The sequence below is a fragment of the Bubalus bubalis genome, chromosome 3, assembly GCF_019923935.1.
Source record: "Bubalus bubalis isolate 160015118507 breed Murrah chromosome 3, NDDB_SH_1, whole genome shotgun sequence".
Classification (NCBI taxonomy): domain Eukaryota; kingdom Metazoa; phylum Chordata; class Mammalia; order Artiodactyla; family Bovidae; genus Bubalus; species Bubalus bubalis.
In genome coordinates, this window is record NC_059159.1 from 63,913,587 (window position 1) to 63,938,669 (window position 25,083).

Here is a 25,083-nt window from a genome sequence, read left to right on the forward strand (position 1 = left end):
CCCAGGGAACGTCTATCTTCCTTCCTTCCCAGTTTCCCACGTCCAGGGAGATCCATCCAAAGAACAGAATCCACAGCCTCGAGGCTCCAATGGGCAAGTCTCCAGGGGGGGTATGATGCAATCAAGGCAAAGACCCCTCCTCTTCACAGAGTCCTGAGGGGCAGAATTTGAGGACATTCACATGGCCTTTCTCTTCCTGCTCACCTCCCACCAGACTCTCCTCTATTCAAACCCTGAAGATTCTGGTACTTTAATCAGAGGTCATTTGTCACCTCCTGTGACACAGGTCAGGAGCAGGATACAGAGTCCTGGTGCTGGAGGCGGGTGGGATTGAGACAGGAGATGGAGGGAGGGGTGGGGAGTCACAGGGGAGGGGACAGCACCCCAGCAGTGCCTCTAACGCCCTGGGTTCCCCACTCAGCTCTCTCCTCACCCACTGCTGATGCTGAGCTCCCGACTCGAGCCTAAGATCCTGCTGCAGGCCCGCCCCCGACCCTGGCCATACCGGTCAGAGCTGCTGCCTCAGGCAAGTCCCACCCGCGGGCATCTCTGCAGACCAGCCGCCCAGCAGGACTTGGGGTTCCAGCCCTGCTGGTGAGGCTGTGACAGCCCAGATGCTGCTCTGGAGACTTGGCCCTGAGCTGACTTCCTCATGTGATGGGACACTGGGGCCCTTAAGGACTGTGCGGCAGTCCTCTGGGTCACGTCTGATCTGAGCTCTGGACCGTGGTGCACAGGACACAGTGGGGTCAGGCCCCCTGAGATACATCATCACACACATCTGCTTGATCGTCAGGGGTAAGTTTGGGGCAGCACCATGCAAAAATCAGAGGCACCTAACACGGTGCAGACCTAAATGTTTGTCTACAAGGTGTAAGAAAATAATTTACAACTGGGTTTCTGTAACATCGTCTGTTTTTACAGCGGGGACAGTCTGAGCCCTGAAAGGGTTTATGGTGCAAGAGAAAGACATTACTCAGGAAAGAGCCCCAGTTTGTGATTCCCAACACTAGCTGGCTTCACGCCATGTGAGGCTGCCCTGTACAGCCACCTGTCCTTTACTTGAACAGTTGAATTTTGTAGGTTGCTACTGAAATCTACCCACCTCCTCCCCTAAAGGCTGAACCCCATGCCAATCTCCAGGTGCCAGAAATGTCTATCCAACGTCCAGACATCAACAACAAGCTCACAGTCCCCACCTTCCCCCCAAGACAGACGATCTGTTCACTCGTCTCAACTGGCAAAACTGCGGTTCAAATGAGGAAACTACTCTTGTGAAATTAAGAGGCAGGAGAATACAAGTACTTTCAACCTGGGCAGACCTTTATCTTCCCAACCGAAATCAGAGTAAATAATCCCCATGACTCAAGTGACTCTCAGTGACTCTAGGTTTGCTGTGGGTGGATCATTCATGCCCGTCACGCAATTCTACACCCACCTGGTAACAAAAGCACGGTAGTCCTCTTGCACACCTGCCTGGTGTGGAGGCCAGCACTTGCACGCCAAGTGCTGGCTTGTAGCTCAGCTCATACAGGTGGAGACAGGCTCTCATTACTAAGCTCGTGTACCCATGCTCCCAACAGTAACCATCCAAATACCCGGAAACGCGTGTAACTTTCCATGACCACAGTTAGAATACGTAAACAATGTACAGGAAGGGTTACCTGAGAGCCGCGAATTTCCTCTGTTCTTTACTTCCAAAGAAGGAAAAACAATTGTCATATACAAGAACATTTGAAGGATATGAACAAAACTCAAGGCGTGTACACAATCTGAATTAGCTTTCCATGGTTATATGGTAGTCGAAGTAGATTTTTTGAAAACATGGGCGAACGATGGCTCTAATGACACAATTTGTCGTTTTTGTTCTCAGGATCATGTCAAAACAAACGCCACAGGTGAAAAGGCAGGAACAAAAGTGATGTGGTTTTACTTTGTTACATGCTTAAGATACATGCGTTGCCATCTTAAAAATAGGATTACCTTCAATTTCCCAACAGCCTATGCGCCTCTTACTTTCTGGCCTGTGCACACGCTGGTCAACCTGCGTGAGTGTCCCTTCTGCTGTAAAAAGGCACCTTTTCCATTTTCTTGGTGAAGCGCTACCTTACCCACCACAGAGACATCGCTAAGAACTTGCTTCTTCCCAGAAGCCTTCTGGGATCTCAGCTAACCTTGCAGAGTTGTCTTGGCTGGTGTTTCAGTCTCTGAAACGTCTTCAACTTTGTTTTTGGCATTAAATCCTTTTTTTTTTTTTTAATTTTATTTTTTAATTGATGGAAAATTGCTTACAATTTTGTATTGGTTTCTGCCACACAACAACGCAAATCAGTCCTAACTATATATAAATACCCCTTTGTTTTTTGTATGAAATTCTTATGACTAAAGGACACGAAACTTTATTATATATGATGCTACAAAGTGAAAGTGAAGTCGTTCAGTCGTGTCCGACTCTTTGCGACCCCAGGGACTGTATCATGCCAGGTTCCTCTCTGTCCATGGGATGCTCCAGGCAAGAATACTGGAGGGGGTTGCCATTTCCTTCTCCAGGGGATCTTCCCGGCTCAGGGACTGAACCCAGGTCTCCCACACTGCAGGCAGACTCTTTACCATCTGAGCTACCAGGGAAGCCCATGATGTTATAAGGCCTACTGTAAATTATAACTCCCTAGTTCATTTTTAATTTAGCTCATTTATTCTTTAATACAACATATTACTTAATACATACTCCTAAAGAGACTTTGATGAATCGGATTGGCTGTATGTTTCTGAATAAAGCTGATTAAAGTGGGGAGGGTGGCTAAGTGGCTGCTGGGATGAAGTGTGGGCAGTTCATCGCTTATTTAATGCTGACTGGAGGCTACGCTGCATATCAGTGTTTGAGTTCTGAGGTGTGGCACATAAAAACACAGATACACGCATCTCCCACCTTAGTCAGGACCTCACCACCCTCTGACCCCAAAACTGCAAATGGAACACAGAGGCTGCAGGCAGCTCAGGGTCCCACTCGACAGACACGCCAATGCTCTTAACAGGGGACAAAGTACAGAGCTCAAACACCTCATAGTCCCCTGGTCCTCAGGAACTGTAGGGCAGGATAGAAGAATTCCATCCCACAGTCTAGAACAGGGGCATTCCTGGGGCTTTCTGCTGTGAGGGCTTTTTTTTTTCTTAAGTAGACTAGGTTTTTGTCTTTCTTCCTTCCCTAGTTTTATCCAAGAAAGGGATATGCAACATTGTATCACTTAAGGTGTGCAACAGTGAGGCGATGCGTGTGTATACTGAGAAATGATTGTGAGGACTCCTGAAAGCTCACCCTGCACACTTAAGACTGGTCTGCTAAGCAGAATACTAACACGATTGATGCTTCCAGATGCTGACTCACCTCAACATATGAAATTGGGAATATTCCTATTTTGTCTGCCAGCATGCCTTCAGCCCAGTTTTCATCCACTCTGCGGATCACAGTTAGAACGTCGTCCTAAAGAGACATTAACGGACATTACTCCACCTGACCCTAGGAAGCGCACAACCTAATTTTCTTTTTAACAGGAGACTCAAGTTGTAAGAGCACATGAATTAAGATGCCATGCCATGTCTTTGGGATGTGACCACAATGAGGTGATGAACTGAAGGGCACCAGACCAGACTAGCAGCCTGTCGGCACCTGCCATCCCACCCACACCCTGAACTCCAGTTCTAGATGGACTCTCAGGCTCTGCTCACCTTCTTTAAATGTACATCCTACTGTTTTTCTTTACCAAAAAAAACACAACATTCTGGTCATAATCACAGAGCATTTTATCAATTCAGTAGATACAGTCTGGTATGCTTTTCAGCAAAGAAATTTACATATAAAATAAGGAAGTAATGATGCTTCATTTTGTTATTCATAATTCAGGGAATTAAAATCCCCAAGTGGCATGCACCCACCCGAAAACATAGCTTAGAATTACATTTAGGCCCAAAATATGAAAATGATACCATACAGAGCGTCAACCAAAATTATCTTTCATAGAGAACACTCTGTGCACAAAATTACTGTCTTTCTGATCTGAGAAGCCTACTTCCACATATTTTTAGAAGCACAGAGAGAGAGTTCACATAAAACTATTGTATTTTTCTGCACAGGCCATAGTTCATGCATGAGGTACACAGAAGAGCTGGCAAACAGAAGGCAATGTGTTCTAACTTTACCTTTGCAAATGGAAGGCAATCTTTGTCGGCTTCCTTGTCTTTAACTTCAAAGTCATAAAGTGCTTTGCACTGAGGCGGGGGCTGAGGTAACGGTTTGATGATCTGCACGAAGTTGGTGGGGAAGAAGCCGTGGACCCCTCCAACCTCTCCGTGGTACCAGTTCTCATCCACCTGTCGCCGCAGGACAATGATGTCACCTTTGCTGAACTTAAGGTCCCCAGGCTCCTTGCCTTCATAGTTGTATAATGCTTTGGCACATGGTAACTGAGGTATTCCCTGAAGGAAAGAGGGGAGTTTTAATGAAAGAACTGTCCCAAAATGTCTGAAAATTCAACTGTTTCACTGTGATTGTTAATAGGTCCAGATCAAATACACACTTTGTCTTAGGAAGACAATCCCACATAAAAAATTGCATACGTGTGTGTGTGTGTCACCAAGAGCAAACAAACCATGTCACACGAGGAAAGAACAGCAGACCACCCCCGGACCCTGAGAAGGCATTCTGTTCCTAAGGCTAATTTAGCCAGACTTTCACCCTATTCAGGGTTTTTAGGATGTGGAAGTACCACCAAGTCTGGCTTCCTGGCATAAAATTTAAAAACGCATTAAAAACTTAAATTCTGACATTAACTGCACCAAAAAGAAGGCTGAGTGCCAAAGGCTGCAAGGAGGTCAATCCTAAAGGAAATCAACCCTGAATATTTGTTGGAAAGACTGATGCTGCAGCTGAAGCTCCAAACCTTCGGCCACCTGATAACGAAGAGCCGACCTGATGTGAAAAGATCCTGATGCTGGGAAAGATTGAAGGCAGGAGGAGGAGGGGACAACAGAGGACGAGACGGTTGGATGGCATCACCGACTCAACAGACATGAGTTTGAGCAAGCTCCAGGAGATGGTGAAGGACAGAGAAGCCTGCTGCGCTGCAGACCATGGAGTTGAAAAGAGTTGGACATGACTGAGCAACTGAACAGCAAAGATCACCCAGTACTCTTAACACAGTGAGTGGCAGGAGTAAACTTCAGGCAACAGCCTGGTTATACCCTGGTGCCTGCAACCGGAAACACACTGCCTTGCGGGTTGGGTTCGCTCAGTGACCAGGAGCCCTGCAGGAGGCAGCCAGGGGTCGACGGCACTCTAAGCCACCAATGGACGTTGGGCCCCTGGCCCTGTCCTGCTCCACTGCGCTGATTCAATTAAGTTCCAAGAGACTGCAAAGTCAGTTTGTGTCGGACTTCCCCAAAGAAAACTTCCTGTATTAAATAAAATGAATCTCACCCTGATTTCAAACCAAGCAAAGTTCACTGATTTTTAAAAGGCTGATCCCCACAGAGACGGCAGACAATGAAGGATAAAGAGTAAAGCGATTGAAAAGCAAGCAAGACTGCATTTTCCTGTGCCAAAATCATCCCGAGAGCTGGGAGCCACAGGGGCCCCTTGGTCACCTCCTGGAAAGGCTGGGGGTCGCAGCCTTGCCTGGCCCCCAGACCTTCAGCTGCCTTCCCAAACTGCTTCCCGGGCAAGGTCCCCGGCATCTGCAGAGTTTACATTTCACTTGGCTACATATGAAAGGGAGGCTCAGGAGCAGAGCCGGCCAGAAAGAGCCAGAGGTGGCGGCCAAGCACGTTCTGCAGTGGCCCGCAGGCCTTGTCAAAGAGCTGGGCATCGCAGGCAATGTGAGCTTTGACAACAGTTCTTAACCCAAAAACACACTTCAGTAAACAGTGACTGCTTTCCTCCTATAAAAAAGAATAACTATGACATGGGCCTGTTTTACTTTTCTAATATTTTTGCTTCTCCATTATATACGCAGGTATTTTATAGGACATTAAATCCTCATGAGAGCGGCGCACAAACACTTCTGATTCACTGCTTTCTGGCCCACTTCTGCCCCATCGGGTGTACTCCAGTACATCTGGCAAAGAGCAGCGTGGTGATCTAGCTGAGGTCCTCACATGTAAATAAAACCTTCACTGCCAATTGATTTTATAGACTCTAAATGCCAGTGCCCAGATATACATGCACAACAGCCCCTCTAAATTCAAATTCCTTCATGCATTTCTTACTGCTCCATAAAGTAAAAAAGATTCAATGGCCTACTAAAAAGAACATTTAGAAGATACTCTTGTTATAGGAACAGCAATAAAATGTGTAAAGTTTAATGACTGAGTTGTATCTCAACTGGTATAAACTTTGGCTGATTGCAACTTGACTTCCAAAAACTTCCAGAAAGAGCTGAGCCCCTGTGTGGACACCCTCCGCAGGTGAAGCAGTCTGCTTTCATCACCTCCAGTCTCGGAGGCGCCTCGCCTCCGTGCCACTGTCTGATGTCTGTGTGCCTCTGTGATTCGGATGTTGGAACCCCCCCCCCAAAGGCGATGCTGAAGAGGTGGGTGCTCAGGGCATGAGGTGGGGCCCTCAGCAGTGCAATTAGTACCCACAGAAACCCCACATCCCTTCTGCCCGGTGAGGGCGCAGTGAGGGGCACAAGCAGTGGACAGGAGGAACTCCTCCAGACAGCTGATCCTGGACTTGCTGGATGCCACAGTGCTGAGAAATCGTGCTTGTCATTTACAAGCTGCCCCATCTGGGGTGTTTTATGAGGCAGCCTAGATGGGACAGTCTTCCACTGGAGCTCACCAAGGGCATCCGGCCCCCACCCTGTTCCTACCTGGAGGGTCCCCAGTATGTCCCTGGAGGGACACATCCTGAGGTGACAAGGAGGCCGGCTTTCCCCTGCTTACAGTTTCCTGTCTGTCTGGGACAGATGCTGGAATCACCCATAAATAAGACCAAGTTCGGGGCTGGGTGAAGGTCCACAGGACGGTCCATTTTCACACGTATGGGCCATGTCTGCCTTAGGACCAGACTGAATGCTGCCGCCGGGGGTAGGTCCCCACCCCACTCTCAGGGTGGGAGGAGGGGCTGCTCGTCCTGAGCCCGCTGCACACCATCCTTACTTGGCTCCCAGCCTGGTCCCCATGAGACCAGGGTACCAGGGCACAGGGGCTGCAGGTTGCCATCTCTCCTCACAAGCACCCACCTGGGTGCCCGTGATCACAGCCCTGCTGGATGAATAAGGGAGGAATGAACCTGGTGGGCTGAGCACTGAGCTGTGATGGCTACATGGGAAAAACCACATCCACAGGGTCAGCTGCTTCAAAACGATTCTACGGTAGGTCAGGCTCACCAGCTACGGACACACTGACCACACCCCCCATGCTTGTGAGTCGTGCTCCATGGGGATGCATGGCTGCACACCCATGTGGCCTGTCCCCAGCCCCTCCTCTGGGCCCAGCACGTGGTGGACACGCACAGTGGACAGAGGAAGAGCAGGGGGAGGAAGGAGGCTGGTCACTCCCCAGCCCCGGGGGCTGCCAGGGAACCTGGCACCTGTGCACAAGGAGCACCTGGAGAAACGAGAGCTGCCGCTGCTAACTGGCATCCCCCTCAGTGTGTGCTGCAGACAAAGCTGAAAATGTGACACGCTCTGGAAGGGGGCAGCTGAGGGCTTTGCACTGAGTGAACTGTTGGCATCTGAAAAACGCGAAGCCAAGCCTGCAGCAAACCACAGTAAACAAACATCTTTCTTACAGACTCTTCTGGCGGTTATGAGGAAGCAGTCACACAGCTGATATATTGTATTTTTTCTTGGATGGCCTTAAAAATGGAGCGCCCAACTGACAAACCATTACAGAAAACAAATCTTACAAATGTTTCAAAGGGAAGAGAGCTCTTGAGAGGCAGTCACTGAAATAAAATGAAGGGAACTCATGCCGCTCGTTGCCCTGTTAGTTCTCTATTTCATCACATTTAATAATTACAATATTTTGCAGAGAGCAGCAAAATTTACTGGGAAAATTAGTGACAGTAACTTGATCTGCTGTCTTGAGGATTCATGGCAGAATGAGGGCTATTTCCTGGTAAAGCATCGACTTTCTATTTGGGAAACACCTGGGTTCCTGGCAAGGGCCCTGCCCCAAGCCTGCCTTTCCTCCCACCAGCCCCGGGGCCATGGGCAGACAGGGAAGAACGGCCATAACTGAGGGGCTCTGCAAGGCCCCTGTCCAACCCTCACAGAAAGCCAGGAAGGTGGGTGAGCCAGAAGCATGGGGGCAGGGGCATATGGGAGCAGGTTTCAATACTGAACAGGACGGTCAGGTGAGACCTCTAGTTCAACTGCCTGGGTTAGATTTTTCTTTTTTTTTTGTCCAGTGTTTTCATTGATATAGTGGCGAGAGAGGCTCATATAATTTAAACATGATATTAAATGTGAAAGACAGTTCACAGTTTCAGAATTAAAACAGCACTGGAGCAGACCCATACACATATGGACAACCAAGTACACGTGTCAAGGCAGTTTAACTGGGGAAAAGAACGTCTTTTCAACAATGGATGTGGAACTCTTAGAAGTCCATAGGACAGACCCCTACCTCACACCACATATAAAAACAACTTGAGATGGATCTCAGAATCGAATGTAAAATCTAAACCTGTAAGTTTTCCAGGAAAACACACAGAATAATATCTTAATGAGGTAGGTCTCCTTTGCCCCCCCATCTTAACCAAACATTAAAATTCACAAGTTGAACTTAATCAAAACCGAAAAATTCTGTCCATCAAACGAGACAATAAAAAAATAAAAATTCATGCTACATACAGGGGGAAACACTCGCAATACCCGTATCTGACAATGGACTTGAATTTAGAAATATAAAGAACTGCAAATAAATAACAACCCACCAACTCAGCTGAAAACCAGGCAAAAGATCTGAAAACACACTTCAAAAAGGAACTGCAAAGGTACTCAACACCCCTAGTCATCAGGGAAATATAAACTAGAACCACAATGGGTTATTGCTTCATACCCATTAGGATGATTAAAATTTAAAAAACTGACAACAGAAAATGTTAATGATACAGAGCCAACAACTCACGCACGCTGCTAGTGGGCATTTAAAATGGTGGAACCACTCTGGAAAACTACTCAACAGTTTCTTATAAGGTTACAAACACAGCTACTCGTGGCCCCACAATTCCAGTCCTGGGTGTTAATCCAAGAAATGAAGCTGTGTCCACACAAAGATCTGCACAGAAATGCTCCCTGCAAAACTATTCACAGTGCGAACACTGAGCCCAGGTGGTCCACCTGCTGAAGATGAGCGCTGGACTCCTCAGCTAGTTTAAAATGGAGAAAAGGGCAACTTACTGACACTTATGAATGGAAAACCAGAATAAACATGTATCACAATAAACACGTATTAGAATTGTTGTTCAGTCACTCAGTCATATCCGACTCCTTGTGACCCCATGGACTGCAGCACGCCAGGCTCCTCTGTCCTTCACTATCTCCTGGAGCTTGCTCAAATTCACGTCCATTGAGTTCGTGACGCTATCTAACCATCTTATCCTCTGTCAACCCCTTCTCCTTTTGCCTTCAATCTTTCCCAGCATCAGGGTCTTTTCCAATGAGCTGGCTCTTTGCATCAGGTGACCAAAGGATTGGAGTTTCAGCATCAGTCCTTTAAATGAATATTCAGGGTTGATTTCCTTTAGGATCGACTGGTTTGATCTCCTTGCTGTCCAAGGGACTCAAGAGTCTTCTCCAGCACTACCCTTAGAAAGCATCAATTCTTTGGCACTCAGCCTTCTTTATGGTCCAACTCTCATGTCCGTACATGACTAATGGAAAAACCATAGCTTTGACTATATGGTCCATTGTTGGCAAAGTGATGTCTCTGCTTTCTTATTACACTGTTTAGGTTTGTCATAGCTTTCCTTGCAAGAAGCAAGTGTCTTTTAATTTCATGGCTGCAGTCACCATCTGCAGCAATTTTGGAGCCCAAGAAAATAAAATCTGTCACTGTTTCCACTTTTTTCCCTTCTGTTTGCCATGAAGTAATGGGACTGATGTCATGATAGTTTATTTAATGTTGAGTTTCAAGCCAGCTTTTTCACTCTCCTCTTTCATCCTCATCCAGAGGCTCTTTAGTTCCTCTTCACTTTCTGCCATTAGAGTGGTATCAGAATACATATATACAAATTACATTTATATGACTTTGAGAATAGGTAAAGCCAAACTACTGTAAAGAAACCCTCACAAGGCATGAGAAAATAGATGTATTTTATATCTTGGCTGGGATGTTGGTTAGTCAGCTGTAGACATGTGTCAAAACTCAGTAAAATTCCACACTTGAGGATTTCCACACTGTAATTCACTTAATGTAAGTTTTACTTCAATATTAAAATGTTTTAAAAATGAACCAGTGGCAGCACAGTGAAAAAACCTTAGAAATGACCGCATATGCCAGGTCTGTAACTATGTGCGCACGTGGGGGAAAGATATACAAGTATCTCAGTCAGTTACAAGCCTGACTGGGCAAACAAGGACCTGCAGTGCAGAAGTGGAGGCCAGCGCCCAACAGGAAGGAAACCCATCACTGAGGCAGAGAAGTGGGTGTCTGTGGTCATCTGACCCCACACCAGTGCCAGGGGCCTCTCCCTGGATGGCTTGGACACAGTCTGAAATCCAAAAACAGAAGGAACACAGGGCTCTCAGTGGGGAGAGAGAGGTACAGATGACTTTACCCACATCTCACCTATTCTCTCTGCGTAATATATGAAAATACTATGAAAGACAAGCTGCAGAAGCTGAGATGTATTCGTGGGGCAGTCAGTCTTCAAATACAACAGAGAAGTCTCATGCAGACAGAGTAAGTCAGCTCCGTATTTGCTGACAGAAAAACCCAGGCTGAAACGGATGCATGCATTATTTAAGTGGGATGAAAGGATTTCCTGACAGCAAGGGCTGTTCAATACTGCAGTGGATTATGACACCTCTGTCACTGGAGACTTGGAAGAATCCAACTTCTCACAAGATGAGTTCTGCCCAAAGGCAAAGGAAGACAGGACAACCTGTGATCTCGATGACTCCTGTGGCTACCAGACCATCCGAGAGGGTGCTTGCATTCCTGCTGGTCCTGTCTCTGTTCCCTTTTTAGGGGTGGGCTCTCCAGCATGCAGAGGGGATGAGGTGTGGGCAGGGTCACTGATGGCACATTTGGGAAGATGACACCTGGGATGTGAAGGACCTAAATGCGACCTCAACGCCCCGGGGTCCAGGTTACAGGAGAGCTGAGGCAGCTCGGCTGTGGGCCACACACACTCGGCCCTTCCTCTCACCACGCGTGCTTTGCGTGCAAAAGTGACACATAACGTGCCCGTCACGGTCACTGCTTTCCAAAGGACGGCTCTGCTGGCTGAGCCAGCGTGAAGACGGCACGGAATCACAGAGCATGACACTCTCTCACTGTGGAACAATCTACTCTAAGGATGGAAGCCAACCCTGGGAACCCAGACGGCACCATCAACATCTTCAGTAAGGAAACAAACTCGTGGGTGCAAAAGCTTTGGGATCTGGGCTTTCAAAAAGAATTCCAAGTACAATCTCCTGGCCTTTTCAACTAAGCTCTTTCACCTTTGACTAAGTCTGTCTTAAAAGGATGCTTAAAATACTTGAAAATACTCTGTAGTGAGATGAGTGTTACTGAAAAACACTGTCTTTATCCCTTAGTTTCTCCAAATATATGATGATATAAGAGGAAAAGAAATACCCATGTGCAATAAGTACTTTTTATCAATAGCAGATTATTATTTTGAAATGAGCGATTTTATTGAAGCACTCTTTAAAAAAAAAACAAAACAGTATTCCAATTCAAGTATAATGATTTCCAAAAATAAGAAATGAGAGAAACTTAAAAGGAAAGATTTACTAAGACACTTCTGATAAGCCCAAATCTAACTCTTCTTTCTCTAAATAACCTAACAATAGGATATGAATTAAAGGTATTTTCAACCAAAATGAGGGGCTTTCCCTGGTGGCTCAGATGGTAAAGAATCTGCCTGCAATTCCGGAAACACAGGTTTGATCCCTGGGTAGGGAAGATCCCCTGGAGAAGGGAACGGGTACCCACTCCAGTATGCTTGCCTGGGAAATTTTGGCAAGCTACAGTCCAGGGAGTCACAAAGAGTTAGACATGACTGAGCAACTAACACGAACAGTCAACCAAAATCAATCATAAAGAGATAAATTATTTTTTATATTTCTAGATGAGTAAACATATAGCAGCGAGTATAAGTTAAGCAAGACGACTTGTAATAAGCATTTAATACAAATGGCATTTTTTTCATACTGTTCCTGGGGTTCTCAAGGCAAGAATACTGGAGTGGCTTGCCAGTCCCTCCTCCGGTGGACCACATTTTGTCATTGGAAAAGACACTGATGCTGGGGAAGATTGAGGGCAGGAAGAGAAGAGGAAGACAGAGGATGAAATGGTTGGATAGTATCACAGACTCAATGGACATAAATTTGAGCGAACTCCAGGAGACAGTGAAGGACAGGGAAGCCTGGTGTGCTGCAGTTCATGGGGTTGCAACAACTCGGATACAACTCAGCGATTGAACAACAACAACAACATATGGCAGAAGAAGATAACTGATCATTCTAGCTGCATTCATAATAAAATTTGAGATGAGAAATTTGATCATTTGAGATGGCCATGGGAATGGATTCAATTATAGCTAAAAATCTACTAAATATCTACTACATATCTATGTTTTTAAAAATGTGTTATAACTGAATGTTTCTTTGGGTAAAGGAACTAGTTTGTCCTGTCCACAGGCTGTGAGCACAGTGAGACCAGGGCAAAGTCTCCCATTAGCATCCTGATAGCCCAGTGGGCAGACCAGAATCAACTCACTGGACTTCACGCCAAGAGATCATCTTGTTAAAACACTCATCTTGTTAAAACTATCATTTCTATCAGATTAGGCTTTTTCCAATTCCCTTCCAGCAAACTCAATTCAAACTCTTCTCCTGACACTTAAGATCCCAAACAATTTTCTCAAATACCTCATCCTCCTTTCTCAGTAGGTATCCAATATTCTAACTCCCTAGACACAGTCTAACACAGTCTCTCTTCCCCCACCCCTGGGACTTTTCTCCGACACTCTCTCCATCTGAAGAGCCCTCTTCCCCAGACCCCACGTCCACTTGTCAGAAGCCCATTTACCTTACAAGACACAACTCAAATACAAGTGTCCAACCCCTTTCTTATTGCTTAATAGAGATGCACATCTCCTTCTGGACCCGACGGTCATCTATGGTTCCCTGTTGGCTTTACTGCACCTTTTAAATATACACTTGCATTCTTAGCTAGTAACAGTACAAGACGTAAAATACTCTGAGGACAGGGATAGTCTCCAACACGGTCCTGAGTAGTCCCCTGCAGGGCCCAGATCTGGGCCTTACACACAGTAAGTGCATTTACTGAAAGATGAGGTCCCTCCTCCCCACACCCTTTCACAGCAACCTCACAATCCTAAGAGAGGAGAGGCGTTTCTGCCTGTTCCCCCCCCGACCCGCCTCATACCCTCTGGCTGAGTCGCCAGGGTGTGTCTGGGGTCCTACAACCAGAAACTCTGCATAAGAAGTCAGTGGGGTGGCCTATGTAGTATCCACTGATATGCAACAACCCAACAGAAGGTCAGGGCACCGAGACGGGCATCTGCTTGTCCTTTGGTTGTTTTATCTGATCTAGGCAAGGAAATCTAAGGAAGAGAACACACCACAAATCAAGGTGGTATGCAGTTGTGGTTAAACACAGGTGTTTACTTGCCTGAGTCTCCTCTGGTGGCTCAGATGGTAAAGAATTTGCCTGCAATGTAGGAGACCCAGGTTCGATCCTTGGGTCCAGAGGATCCCTGGAGAAGGACACAGCAACCCACTGCAGTATTTCTGCCTCAGAAATCCCATGGACAGAGTCTGGTGGGCTGCAGTCTATGGGGTTGCAAAGAGTCAGGCACGACTGAGTGACTAACACATAGAAGTTCTAGAAAAAGAGGGAAAACATGCATTTAGTTTAGTTTGGTCACTCAGTCATGTCCGACACAGCCCATGTGACCCCATGGACTGCAGCACACCAGGCTTCCCTGTCCACCATCAACTCCTGGAGCTTGCTCAGACTCCTGTCCATCAAGTCAGTGATGCCATCCAACCATCTCATCCTCTGTAATCCCCTGCTCCTCATGCCTTTAATTTTTCCCAGCATCAGGATCTTTTCTAATGAGTCAGTTCCTCGCATCAAGTGGCCAAAGTATTGGAGCTTCAGCTTCAGCATCAGTCCTTCCAATGAATATTCAGGACTGATTTCCTTTAGGACTGACTGATTTGATCTCCTTGCAGTCCAAGGGACTCCTGACAGTCTTCTACAATACTACAGTTCAAAAGCATCAATTCTTTGGGGCTCAACTTTATGGTCCAACCGTCACATCTATAAATAACCACTGGAAAAACCGGAGCTTTAACTATACGGACCTTTGTTGGCAAAGTGATGTCACTATTTTTTAATATACTGTCTAGATTTGTCATAGATTTTCTTCCAAGGAAGCGACATCTTCCAAGGAGCCATTTCATGGCTGCACTCACTGTCTGCAGTGACTTTGGAGTCCAATAAAATAAAGTCTGTCACTGTTTCCATAGTTTCCCCATCTATTTGCCATGAAGTGATGGGACCAGATGCCATGATCTTCGTTTTTTGAATGTTGAGTTTTAAGCCAGCTTTTTCACTCTCCTCTTTCACCTTCATCAAGAGACTCTTTAGTTCCTCTTTGCTTTCTGCCATAAAAGTGGTGTTATCTGCATATCTGAGGTTATTGATATTTCTACTGGCAGTCTTGATTCCAGCTTGTACTTCATCCAGCCTGGCATTATGCATGATATACTCTGCATATAAGTTAAATAAGCAGGGTGACAATATACAGCCTTGATGTACTCCTTTTCCTATTTGGAACCAGTCTGTTGTTCCACGTCCAGTTCTAACTGTTGCTTCCTGACCTGCATATAGGTTTCTCAAGGGGCAGGTCAGGTGGTCTGGTATTCCCATCTCTTGAAAAATTTTCCACAGTTTGCTGTGATTCACACAAAGTCAGTGAGACAGAAGTAGATATATTTCTGAAATTCTCTTGCTTTTTCTATGATCCAACAGATGTTGGCAATTTGATCTCTGGTCCCTCTGCCTTTTCTAAATCCAGATTGAACATCTGGAAGTTCAAGGTTCACATACTGTTGAAACCTAGCTTAGAGAATTTTGAGCATCCCTTTGCTAGCATGTGAGGTGGGTACAACTGTGCGGTAGAACATTCTTTGGCATTGTCTTTCTCTGGGACTGAATGAAAACTGACCTTTTCCAGCAAACATGTATTAGCATACCAGAAATTTTAAGAACTTAGAGAAGAAGACTTGAAAGCAAGTGAAATCAGGAAAATTTCAGTGGCTGTAAATGGGTGAATTTTATTAGTATGTGAACTATATCTCAAACCGAAAGTTATTAGTTGATATCTAAAAAAGTAAAAAACAGACCAAAAAGCTTTTGGTGTGAGTAGTCAAATTATATTCACTTTTAAGATAGTCAAATTCTTTTATTAAAACTTATAAATACACTAAAAGCATTTCAATGGCTGGATAGAAAAATAAGGCAGGGCTAACGATCAAGATGGTGAGTGTCCCACTCCCCCAAAGGAACAGAAGTAAAAGCAAAGATAAACACATGAGACCAACCTACACTTATAAGCTTCTGTGCAGCAAAGGAAACCACTGACAAAATAAAAAGACAACCGACAGCCTGGGAGAAAATATTTGCAAACGATGCAGCCTAAAAGGGCTTAGTTTCCCAAATACAGAAACAGCTCATATTCAAAAACTGAACAACCCAACAAAAAAGGGGCAGATCTAAATAGACATTTCTCCAAAGAACACATGAAGACGGCTAATGGGAGCATGATAAGATATTCAACATTGCTAATTATTAGAGAAATGCAGATCAGAAGAACAATGAGGCACTACCTCATGCAGGTCAGAATGGCCATTATCAAATACTCTACAAACAACAAATGCTGGAGAGGGTGTGGAGAAAAGGAAGACCACAGAACACTGCTAGTGGGGATGTAAACTGGCGCAGCCACTATGGAGAACACTATGAAGGTTCCTTAAAAAACTAAAAGGAGAATTACCATATAATCTAGCAATCCTACTCCTGGGCATATATCTGGAGAAAACCATAGTTTGAAAAGATACATGCACCCAAGTGTTCACAGCAGCACTGTTTACAACAGTCGAGATGTGAAAGGAACTTACCTAAATGTCCATCAACAGATGAATGGAAAAGAAGATGTGGAATACATATATATACACACATATATATACATACATATATTCATATATATATATATTACTCAGTAACTAAAAAGAATGAAATAATGCCATTTGCAGTAACATGGATAGACCTAGAACTTATCATACTAAGTGAAGGAAGACAGACAAAGACAAATATCATATATTACTTATACATGCGATCTTAAAAAGATGATACAGATGAACTTAGTTACAAAACAGAAATAGACTAACAGACATAGAAAAACTTATGGTCACCAATGGGGCGAGGCAGGGAGGGATAAACTGTGAGTATGAGATTAAGAGATACAAACTACTATATATAATACAGATGAACAATAAGGACAGGGAACTATATTCAATATCTTATAATAAACATGATCAGAAAATCTTAGCCAGCTAACCTGTTACTTATGTGCATGGACAAAACAAAGACATCTTTAAACACACAAAATCTCAGGAGGTTTACGCCCTGTGCATTTCAGATGAAAAAAAATTATTCAAAGAGGCAACTCCTATGCAAACCTACACCCACTCACTAGAGAGATGACACGTGATGCAAGAAATATGACTCCCATATGATTGGGGAGACATGAGGAAAATGGAAAGAAATGTAAAGAGGACCCACCAGACATAGGCGCTGGACCCATCCCACCTGCAGCGGGGCAGGATCCCTGACACAGGTTATGTGTCCTTCTTCATGGGCCCAGATCCACTGCCGTGGCTAATGGTTATAGAATCCCAACACTGCAAGTGCTGTTTTTATGGGGTTTCAATTTTTAGAATTAATCTCCACACACAGCAAAGAAGCCTTAATTAGAGCCACAGAAGGGAATGTTATCAACTGCAATAATGCAAAATAAAAATCATATGCTGAACAAAACCCAGCTGTTCGGGAAGAGGAGGTGGGAGGTGCGAGAAGACATCTGAACTTTATGACAGGGTATCTGAAATTGACACTGTTTAAGGCTCAGCAATCAAGAAATGGAAGCATCTTATAAGGTTGTACTGGTAACCAGCAGAACTACAGAAAACAGAGTAAGCATCTACCTCTGGAATTTAGGACGTGAGTCTCAGTGAACTCTGGGAGTTGGTGATGGACGGGAGGCCTGGCGTGCTGCGATTCATGGGGTTGCAAAGAGTCGGACACGACTGAGCGACTGATCTGATCTGATCTGATGAAAGGACAAATACTTGTATTTTTCACTTTAGACTCTGCTGTGTGGTTGCCTATTTTCTATCATGAATAGGTACAACTTCAAAGATAAAAGGCATAAGAAAAAGGAAGGCAGTGTGTAAAGTTCAAAGGGACTCACTATAAATTGTAATAGATGATCTTGTTTTTCAACATTCAAAGATGACGAACAACACAAAAGATAACCCTATACTGACAACCTCACTTTAGAAATCAAGCACTGTAAACAGCAGCTGAAGCCTCCTACAGTTTTCTTCACCAACCATATAGTAGCCTTTAAAAGAAAATGAAGTAACGCTGGTGAACCCTGAACACTCGCCCCTCACTGCCAGCTCCAGGCCCCGCCTCACTGATGAGGATATTCAGTTGCACAAATCATGGACTCTCGCACATTAATGCAGTATCAGCAGAAGGTCAGTGACATCCTCACTTCACCCGCTTGTCATTCAGGCTCCGTCTCTCACAATAAATACACAGGTTTTCGTTTGCTGTGCTAATAATAAGTTCCTTTATGGACATAAAAAAGGAGCATATGTATACAGTAATTTCAGCTGTTTAAAAATGGGGGGAGGGGGCCTAGGCTGTGTCCACGATCATGCTCCTCACTTTCCTGTAAGAAGTTCTGGCGCTCCCGTCGGCATGACTGCGCAGTGAGAGTCGACCTCTAGTTGCTGCAGACCACAAGAAGCGGCAGAATTAACAGTCTAGCTTTGAAGAAAATAAAAACATACACACCTTCCCTCCGCTCAAAAAGGGATTAGTTCACTAACTGCTGAGAAACGTGGCGGTCACTTGACATGTGAACTTCAGAAATCAACGTGTACTGCTGATGACCAAGTATCTACTCACTGACAAGCTCCTTTAAACAGGTGGATGGAGGGGTGACACAAGAATTATTAAAACCACAGTCACAAAAACTTGATTCATCAGAAAGAGGAGATTTTTAGATGTTTAACACAAAGCCATTATTTTTCTCATGAAGTCTCGTAGAAACACAAGAGCAGGCCCACCACGCCGCCATTGCGGGCCTGACTTGCCAGGATGCAGCATCACACTTCAACGTTCATCTCTCCTGCGTCTCAGGGTGGAATCACACGGGTGAAGGCATCACAGGTTCTTGCACAGAAGTGAGGCGTGTGACTGTGGCGACAGCGTGGGCCCCCTTTTTCTTAAACAACTGGACCTTGGCTTTCACGTGCTGTTCCTTTACCTTCATAATGGAGCACCTTGTTCCTTCTCTGTATCCCAGCTTAAGGGGAGTATTAGTAACATGGTCTCTAAATACACAAGGTCTACAGTCATGTTAGAAGGCCCTAAAAGGGGACTTCCCTGGTAGTACAGTGGGTGAGAATCCACCTGTCAATGCAGGGAACACGGGTTTGACCCTTGGTCTGGGGAGATCTCACATGCTGATGAGCAGCTGAGCCCGTGCACTTAGAGCCTGTGCTCCACCCGAGAAGCCTGTGCACTGCAAGGAGAGGAAGGCCGGCAGCGGGGAGGACCCAGCACAGCAAACATACATACATAAATGAAAGAAGCGCTCCAAAGGCTTGGGAGAAGAGAACCGGAAAGGGAAGCCGACAGCAGGACTGGCCGAGCACTGACGGTGCGCGCTGCACGCTCGCAGCAGCCGGCAGGTCGGGGACCACCCTTATTCCCACCAAAAGGCTACAGAAGCCAAAGCTATACCTCTGGTGACCCCAAAGCTCACACTCACCTCAGGACGGAGCCTTTACAAGCCTGACAGGCTGACGTTAAAGACCAGTATTACACTTACTCTTTACTTGCAGCTCCTGGGCCTAAAGCTAAAGGGACGTCACGACCGCCCAAGCTCACTGCGGGTAGAAGGAAGGGTTTTCCCCACGGCGGCTCCAGGCCAACAGCGAGGACTCGGGGAGGGGTTGGCGGCCCCGCCCGTCGGCACCCGCCCCAGCTGCACTGGGCCCCTCTCAGCTGTGCTCCTCAACGAGACACGCCTCCTTTCCCACCCAAACACCTACTCCAAACCCACAGCCAAGAACACTGCTGACGTGTGCCACTCTTCACAGGGGTGCCAGCCAGTTACGCTGGAAAGGAAGATGAGCCCTAAGTACAGTGTGTCTGTGTCATCCTTATTCTGAGGCTGAACAGGGATGCCAGGCATCCTGTACCAGCTCCCACTGTCTGCCTGCTGGACACAAATGGACTGAAGAGAAGTCTTTGCTCAAGTTTTTGTCCTCCACTGTTAAATTCTTTTGAAAAACAGATGTTTTATTAAAGATTTCCTCAGCTTGTACCCTACAGATCTTTATAAACAGCCTCTTGGACCAAGGAGATATTTTTCATTCTGTACTTAAATAAGAAGATAAAAACGAAAAAAAATGACAGCATTTGCAAGAGCAGAAAAAAAGTTATAAAATCAAGCACTGAAAGATCTCCATGCTGATCTTAACAAACACACAATAAATTTGTAAATGCAAGGAACGTTTATTTAAACACAAAAGAACATTCGCAATCCATTGTATATGTCCACATCACGAAGAGGATTACTCTAATATAAGCTATTTTATATATTTTACATAGTCAGGAAGATCCCTTGCAGAAGGAAATGGCAACCTACTCCTGTATTCTTGCCTGAAGAATTCCATGGACAGAGAAGCCTGGTGGACTATAGTCCATGGGGTTGCAAAGAGTTGAACATGACTGAGTGACTTTCACTCAAGCCATTTTACAAGTTAATAATTTGATAATGAGGCACATTTCATAGAAAAAGCATGAAAATTCCAGAAAAACATCTACTTCTGTATCACTGACAATGCTAAAGCCTTTGAGTGTGTAGACCACAAAAAACTGTGGAAAACTCTAAAAGAGATGGGACTACCAGACCACCTTATCTGCCTCCTGAGAAACCTGTATGCAGGTCAAGAAGCAACAGTTAGAACCGGACATGGAACAACGGACTGGTTCCAAATTGGGAAAGGATTACGTCAAGGCAGTATATCGTCATCTTGCTTATTTAACTTACATGCAGAGAACATCACATGCAATGCTGGGCTGGAAGAAGCACAAGCTGGAATCAAGATTGCCGGGAGAAATCTCAATAACCTCAGATATGCAGATGACACCACCCTTATAGCAGAAAGTGAAGAGCAACTAAAAAGCCTCTTGATGAAGGTGAAAGAGGAGAGTGAAAAAGCTGGCTTAAAACTCAGCATTCAGAAAACTAAGATTATGGCATATGATCTTATCACTTCATGGGAAACGTTGTTCAGTCGCTAAGTCATGCCCAATTCTTTGTGACCCCATGGACTCCAGCATGGCATAGCAAATAAATGGGGGAACAATGCAAACAGTGACAGACTTTATTTTCTTGGGCTCCAAAATCACTGAGGATGGTAACTGCAGCCATGAAATTAAAAGACCCTTGTTCCTTGGAAGAAAAGCTATGACAAATCTAGAAAATGTATTAAAAAGCAGAGACATCACTTTGCCAACAAAGGTCCATATAGTCAAAGCTACAGTTTTTTGAGTAGTTGTGTATGGATGTGAGCATTGGACCATAAAGAAGGCTGAGTGAGTGCCAAAGTACTGATGCTTTCAAACTGTGGTGCTAGAGAAGACTCTTGAGAGCCCTTTGGACTGCAAGGTGATCAAAACAGTCAATCCTAAAGGAAATCAACCCTGAATATTCATTGGAAGGACTGATGCTGAACCTGAAGCTCCAATACTTTGGCCACCTGATGCAAAGAGCTGCCTCACTGGAAAAGACCCTGATGCTGGAATAGATTGAAGGCAAAAGGAGAAGAGGGTGACAGAGGATGAGATGTTAAATGAGATGGATGTGAGTCTGAGCAAGCTCTGGGAGATTGTGATGGACAGGGAAGCCTGGTGTGATGCAGTCCATGGGGTCACAGAGAGTTGGAACAACCTAGAGACTGAAAAACAACATCATTTTGACTTCATGTTAACTGTATAATCTACTATTTTAAAAGTAAACTAAGTGTTAAAATGTTTTAAAATAACTCTTATTTTCAAGTTGCTTACATACATGGAGACCAGTTTCCATGGAGCTAAGGGGTAAGAAAACAGATAAAAGATTCTAAACATAGTTTCACTGATACAGTCCCCTGTGTGACTGAATAGCAAATATCAAAAGTGTGCATGGGCTGAATACATACACAGATACTCACAAAGCTGATGGGTAAAGGCATTAAAGCCTTGGTTCTCACAGACAGGGTCCATGAGAGTTAAATTTTAGAAACAATGAACCTGATCCCTCTTCAGAGGCACAGATTCACAGGGTGCTGCTGCTGGAAGGAACCCACACAATTATTTAGACCAACTCCAGCACACTGGGGCAAAAAGGCAAATCTAATGCCAACATCACACAGCTGGTCAGTGCCAAAGTCAGGACCCTAAACCCTGCGATGTTGCTTCAGTGGGCCAATGAGACTTGGCAAAGGTGCAGTTCAGAACCTTCAGCTGAGGTGCTTGTCCTGGACTGAGTGGGCCACAGGTAATCACAGGATAATCAGAAACACTCCCACAGAGCTGGGAGGCAGAGGCAAGAGGTGATGGGGGGGATGCTGCCGGCTATGGACACGATACACTGGCTGCGTCTCACGAGGTGGGAAGGTGGAGGGGGACCCCAGCCTAGGGCCGCATGGCCTCCAGACCGAGGAAAAGGCAGGAAACATTCTTGGAGCATCCCGGGAGCACTCGGGCTCGCCTCCGCCTTGGGGTCAGACCAGGGAGACTCTGACCTACCAAACTGTAAGGAAATAAATTTGCATTGTTTCAGCCCAAAGTTTCTGGTGATTCACTGCAGGAGTAAGAAAGCCAACACTGCACGTGAACCCAGAGCCAACCCTCGCTCCCCCGGCCAGTCCAAGGAGGTACAAGGCCACGGGACAGGTGCGGCCCCATCTCATCCGGCTGAGGGGACTCCCCACACTGCTCGGGTCACACGAGGAAAGCAGGCAGCACTGCAGGGCTCACAGCCAGGGGAGACGGCTGCTGGGGGCCTGGCCCAGAGACGGCCCCACGTGATGCCAGGCAAGGCCACCCTCTGTTTACCTCAGCTCATTCTTGGAACTGTGTTTGCTTCCAAGTGAAATACGATTTACTTTGAATACATTTTACAGTGTTCTACTTCAAAGACTTGGTTGGACCTTCCAAACAGCATCTTATCAGAACTCTGTATTTTTTTTTTTTTCCCCTAAAACTTATTCCTCCCACCAAGTTGCAGCAGAAGCCATGGTGGTGACCCCAGATGACCGTGTGGACAGAGCCCTCTGCTGCCATCTGCAGTCAGCGTCCTAGAGGACGGCGGGGTGGTGGCGGACCCCTCGCCTGCATGCAGAGCAGCCCCTAGCCCCTCCACCTTCAGCCTCAGCCCCGGCATGGATTGTCAGGCACAACTACAGGAAACCTCGCAGCTCTGAGCCCAGGGGCCAGGACACCATGTGGAGCACAGCGAGGGCCAAGGAGGCAGATGCAGCCCAGGCAGCCGGAGCAGCTCCTCCCCTCCACATCCGACGTGCTGCTGCTCGGCCTGGGACGGGCCCGAAGAATGAAGCAGTGAAGGAAAAGGGTCAACCGAGCACCTGCTGAGGAGAAGCGTGTGCCAGCCAGGCTCTCCCAAGGCCCACTCGTGTAAATACTGACCCACCTCCTGACTCCAGCCATCACCAGACTAGCCCACTACAGTGCTAACAGGTCACTCTGCGCCCTGCACCATCAGGGATGCTAACAACCTCTGCCCAGGTCAGAGCTTAAAAGCATGGCCAGAGAGCAAGGTGGGCACCCCATGCACCGTGACCCACGGGGTCTCATCCCAGCGCTTTCCCAACCTCATTTGGTTTTGTTTTCCTTTACTTGCTTTAGGCTTTGGTTGTCACTCTGTCTACCCAAGTAAACAAGATTGAGTAGAAGCACCTCAAATACACTGTGAGACAGTGAAAAATACGAATTTATGTCAGAGTCCTGTGCACGTGGAGCAAACTCAGACACTTCTACTCTTTGTCTCAATAGATTTTAACATAATCACTGTCCCCTCTGGCTTCTCAGGTGGTGCAGTGGTAACTAATCTGCCTACAATGTACCAGATGCAGGAGGTATGGTTCGATCCCTGGGTCCAGAAAGATCCCCTGGAGGAGGAAATGGCAACCCACTCCAGTATTCCTGCCTGGAGAACCCCATGGACAGAGGAGCCTGGCGGGCCTCGTTCTTTCCTCCTGGATGTGAAGGAGATTAAACTAATGGTGAAATCTGAGGCACCCTGATGACACATGAATGTGTAGAAAATGGTTACCACCTCTTCTTTATGCAGTCGTCTGCTGATGGACACTTAGGCTGCTTCCACGTCTTAGCTACTGTGAACAGTGCTGCTGTGAACACTGGGGTGCATGTACCTTTCCAAACTAGAATTTTCTCCACATACATGCCCAGGAGTAGGGATGCCAGATCATATGACAACTCTGTTTTTAGTTTTCTGAGGAAGCTTCATACTATTCTCCATAGTGATGCACCAATTTACATTCCCTCCAACAGTGTAGGAGGGTTCCCATTTCTCCATATCCTCCTCAGCATTTATTATTTGTAGACTTTTTAAAAGGGCCATTCTGAGCAGTGGAGGTGGTGCCTCATTGCCGTTTGATTTGCATTTCTCAAATTATTAACAAAGTTGAGCATCTCTTCATGGGCCTGTTGGCCATCTGTATGTCTTCTCTGGAGAAGTGTCTGCCAAGGTCTTCTGCCCATTTTTGAATAAGTTTTTTTTTCTTTTGTTGTTGTTGTTGAGCTGCATAAACTGTTGGTATATTTTAGAGATTAATCCCTTGTTGGTCACATCATTTGCAAACATTTTCTCCCATTCTGCGAGTCATCTTTTCATTTTGTTTATGGTTTCCTGAACTCCGGGAGTTGGCAATGGACAGGGAGGCCTGGTGTGCTGGGGTTCATGGGGTTGCACAGAGTCAGACATGACTGAGCGACTGAACTGAACTGAAGGAGACAAAAGACCTGTACTCCAAAAACTATAAGTCACTGATGGGCAAAACTGAAGACCACACAGACAGATGTAAAGATATACTGTATCCTTGGATTGGAAGAGTCAGTTTTGTTAAAAATGACCATACCACCCAAGGCACTCTACAGATTCAATGTAATCCCTATCAAATCACCAATGGTATTTTTTTAAAGAATTAGAACAAATAATTTTACAATGGAAATACAAAAGACCCTGAATAGCAAAAACAATACTGAGAAAGAACAGAGCTGGAGGAATCATACTTTCTGACTTCAGACTATACTACAAAGCTACAGTAATTAAGACAGTATGGTACTGGAACAAAAACAGAAATATAGATCAATAGAAAAGGATAGAAAGCTCAAAGATAAACCCACACACCTACTGACAATCTACCAAAAAGAGTTAACAATACATTATGGAGAAAAGATAGTCTCTTCAATAAGTGGTGCTGG

General features: G+C 45.6%; 1 protein-coding gene across 5 annotated transcripts in view; it reads right to left on the reverse strand.

Moving 5' to 3' along the window:
- The window catches only part of SH3RF1 (SH3 domain containing ring finger 1), a 158,753-nt gene that overhangs the window by 48,101 nt on the left and 85,569 nt on the right, over positions 1–25,083 (reverse strand). For 4 of the 5 annotated variants that reach the window (XM_044939675.1, XM_025281300.2, XM_025281298.2 and 1 more), the window contains exons 3-4: positions 4,198–4,473; positions 3,386–3,481 (exon numbers count right to left, since the gene is read on the reverse strand). The exons of the other annotated variant lie outside the window; for it this stretch is intronic. In XM_044939675.1, the coding sequence (XP_044795610.1) occupies positions 3,386–3,481; positions 4,198–4,473 (372 nt within the window). The remainder of the gene's footprint in view (positions 1–3,385; positions 3,482–4,197; positions 4,474–25,083) is intronic. 5 annotated transcript variants of the gene reach the window in all.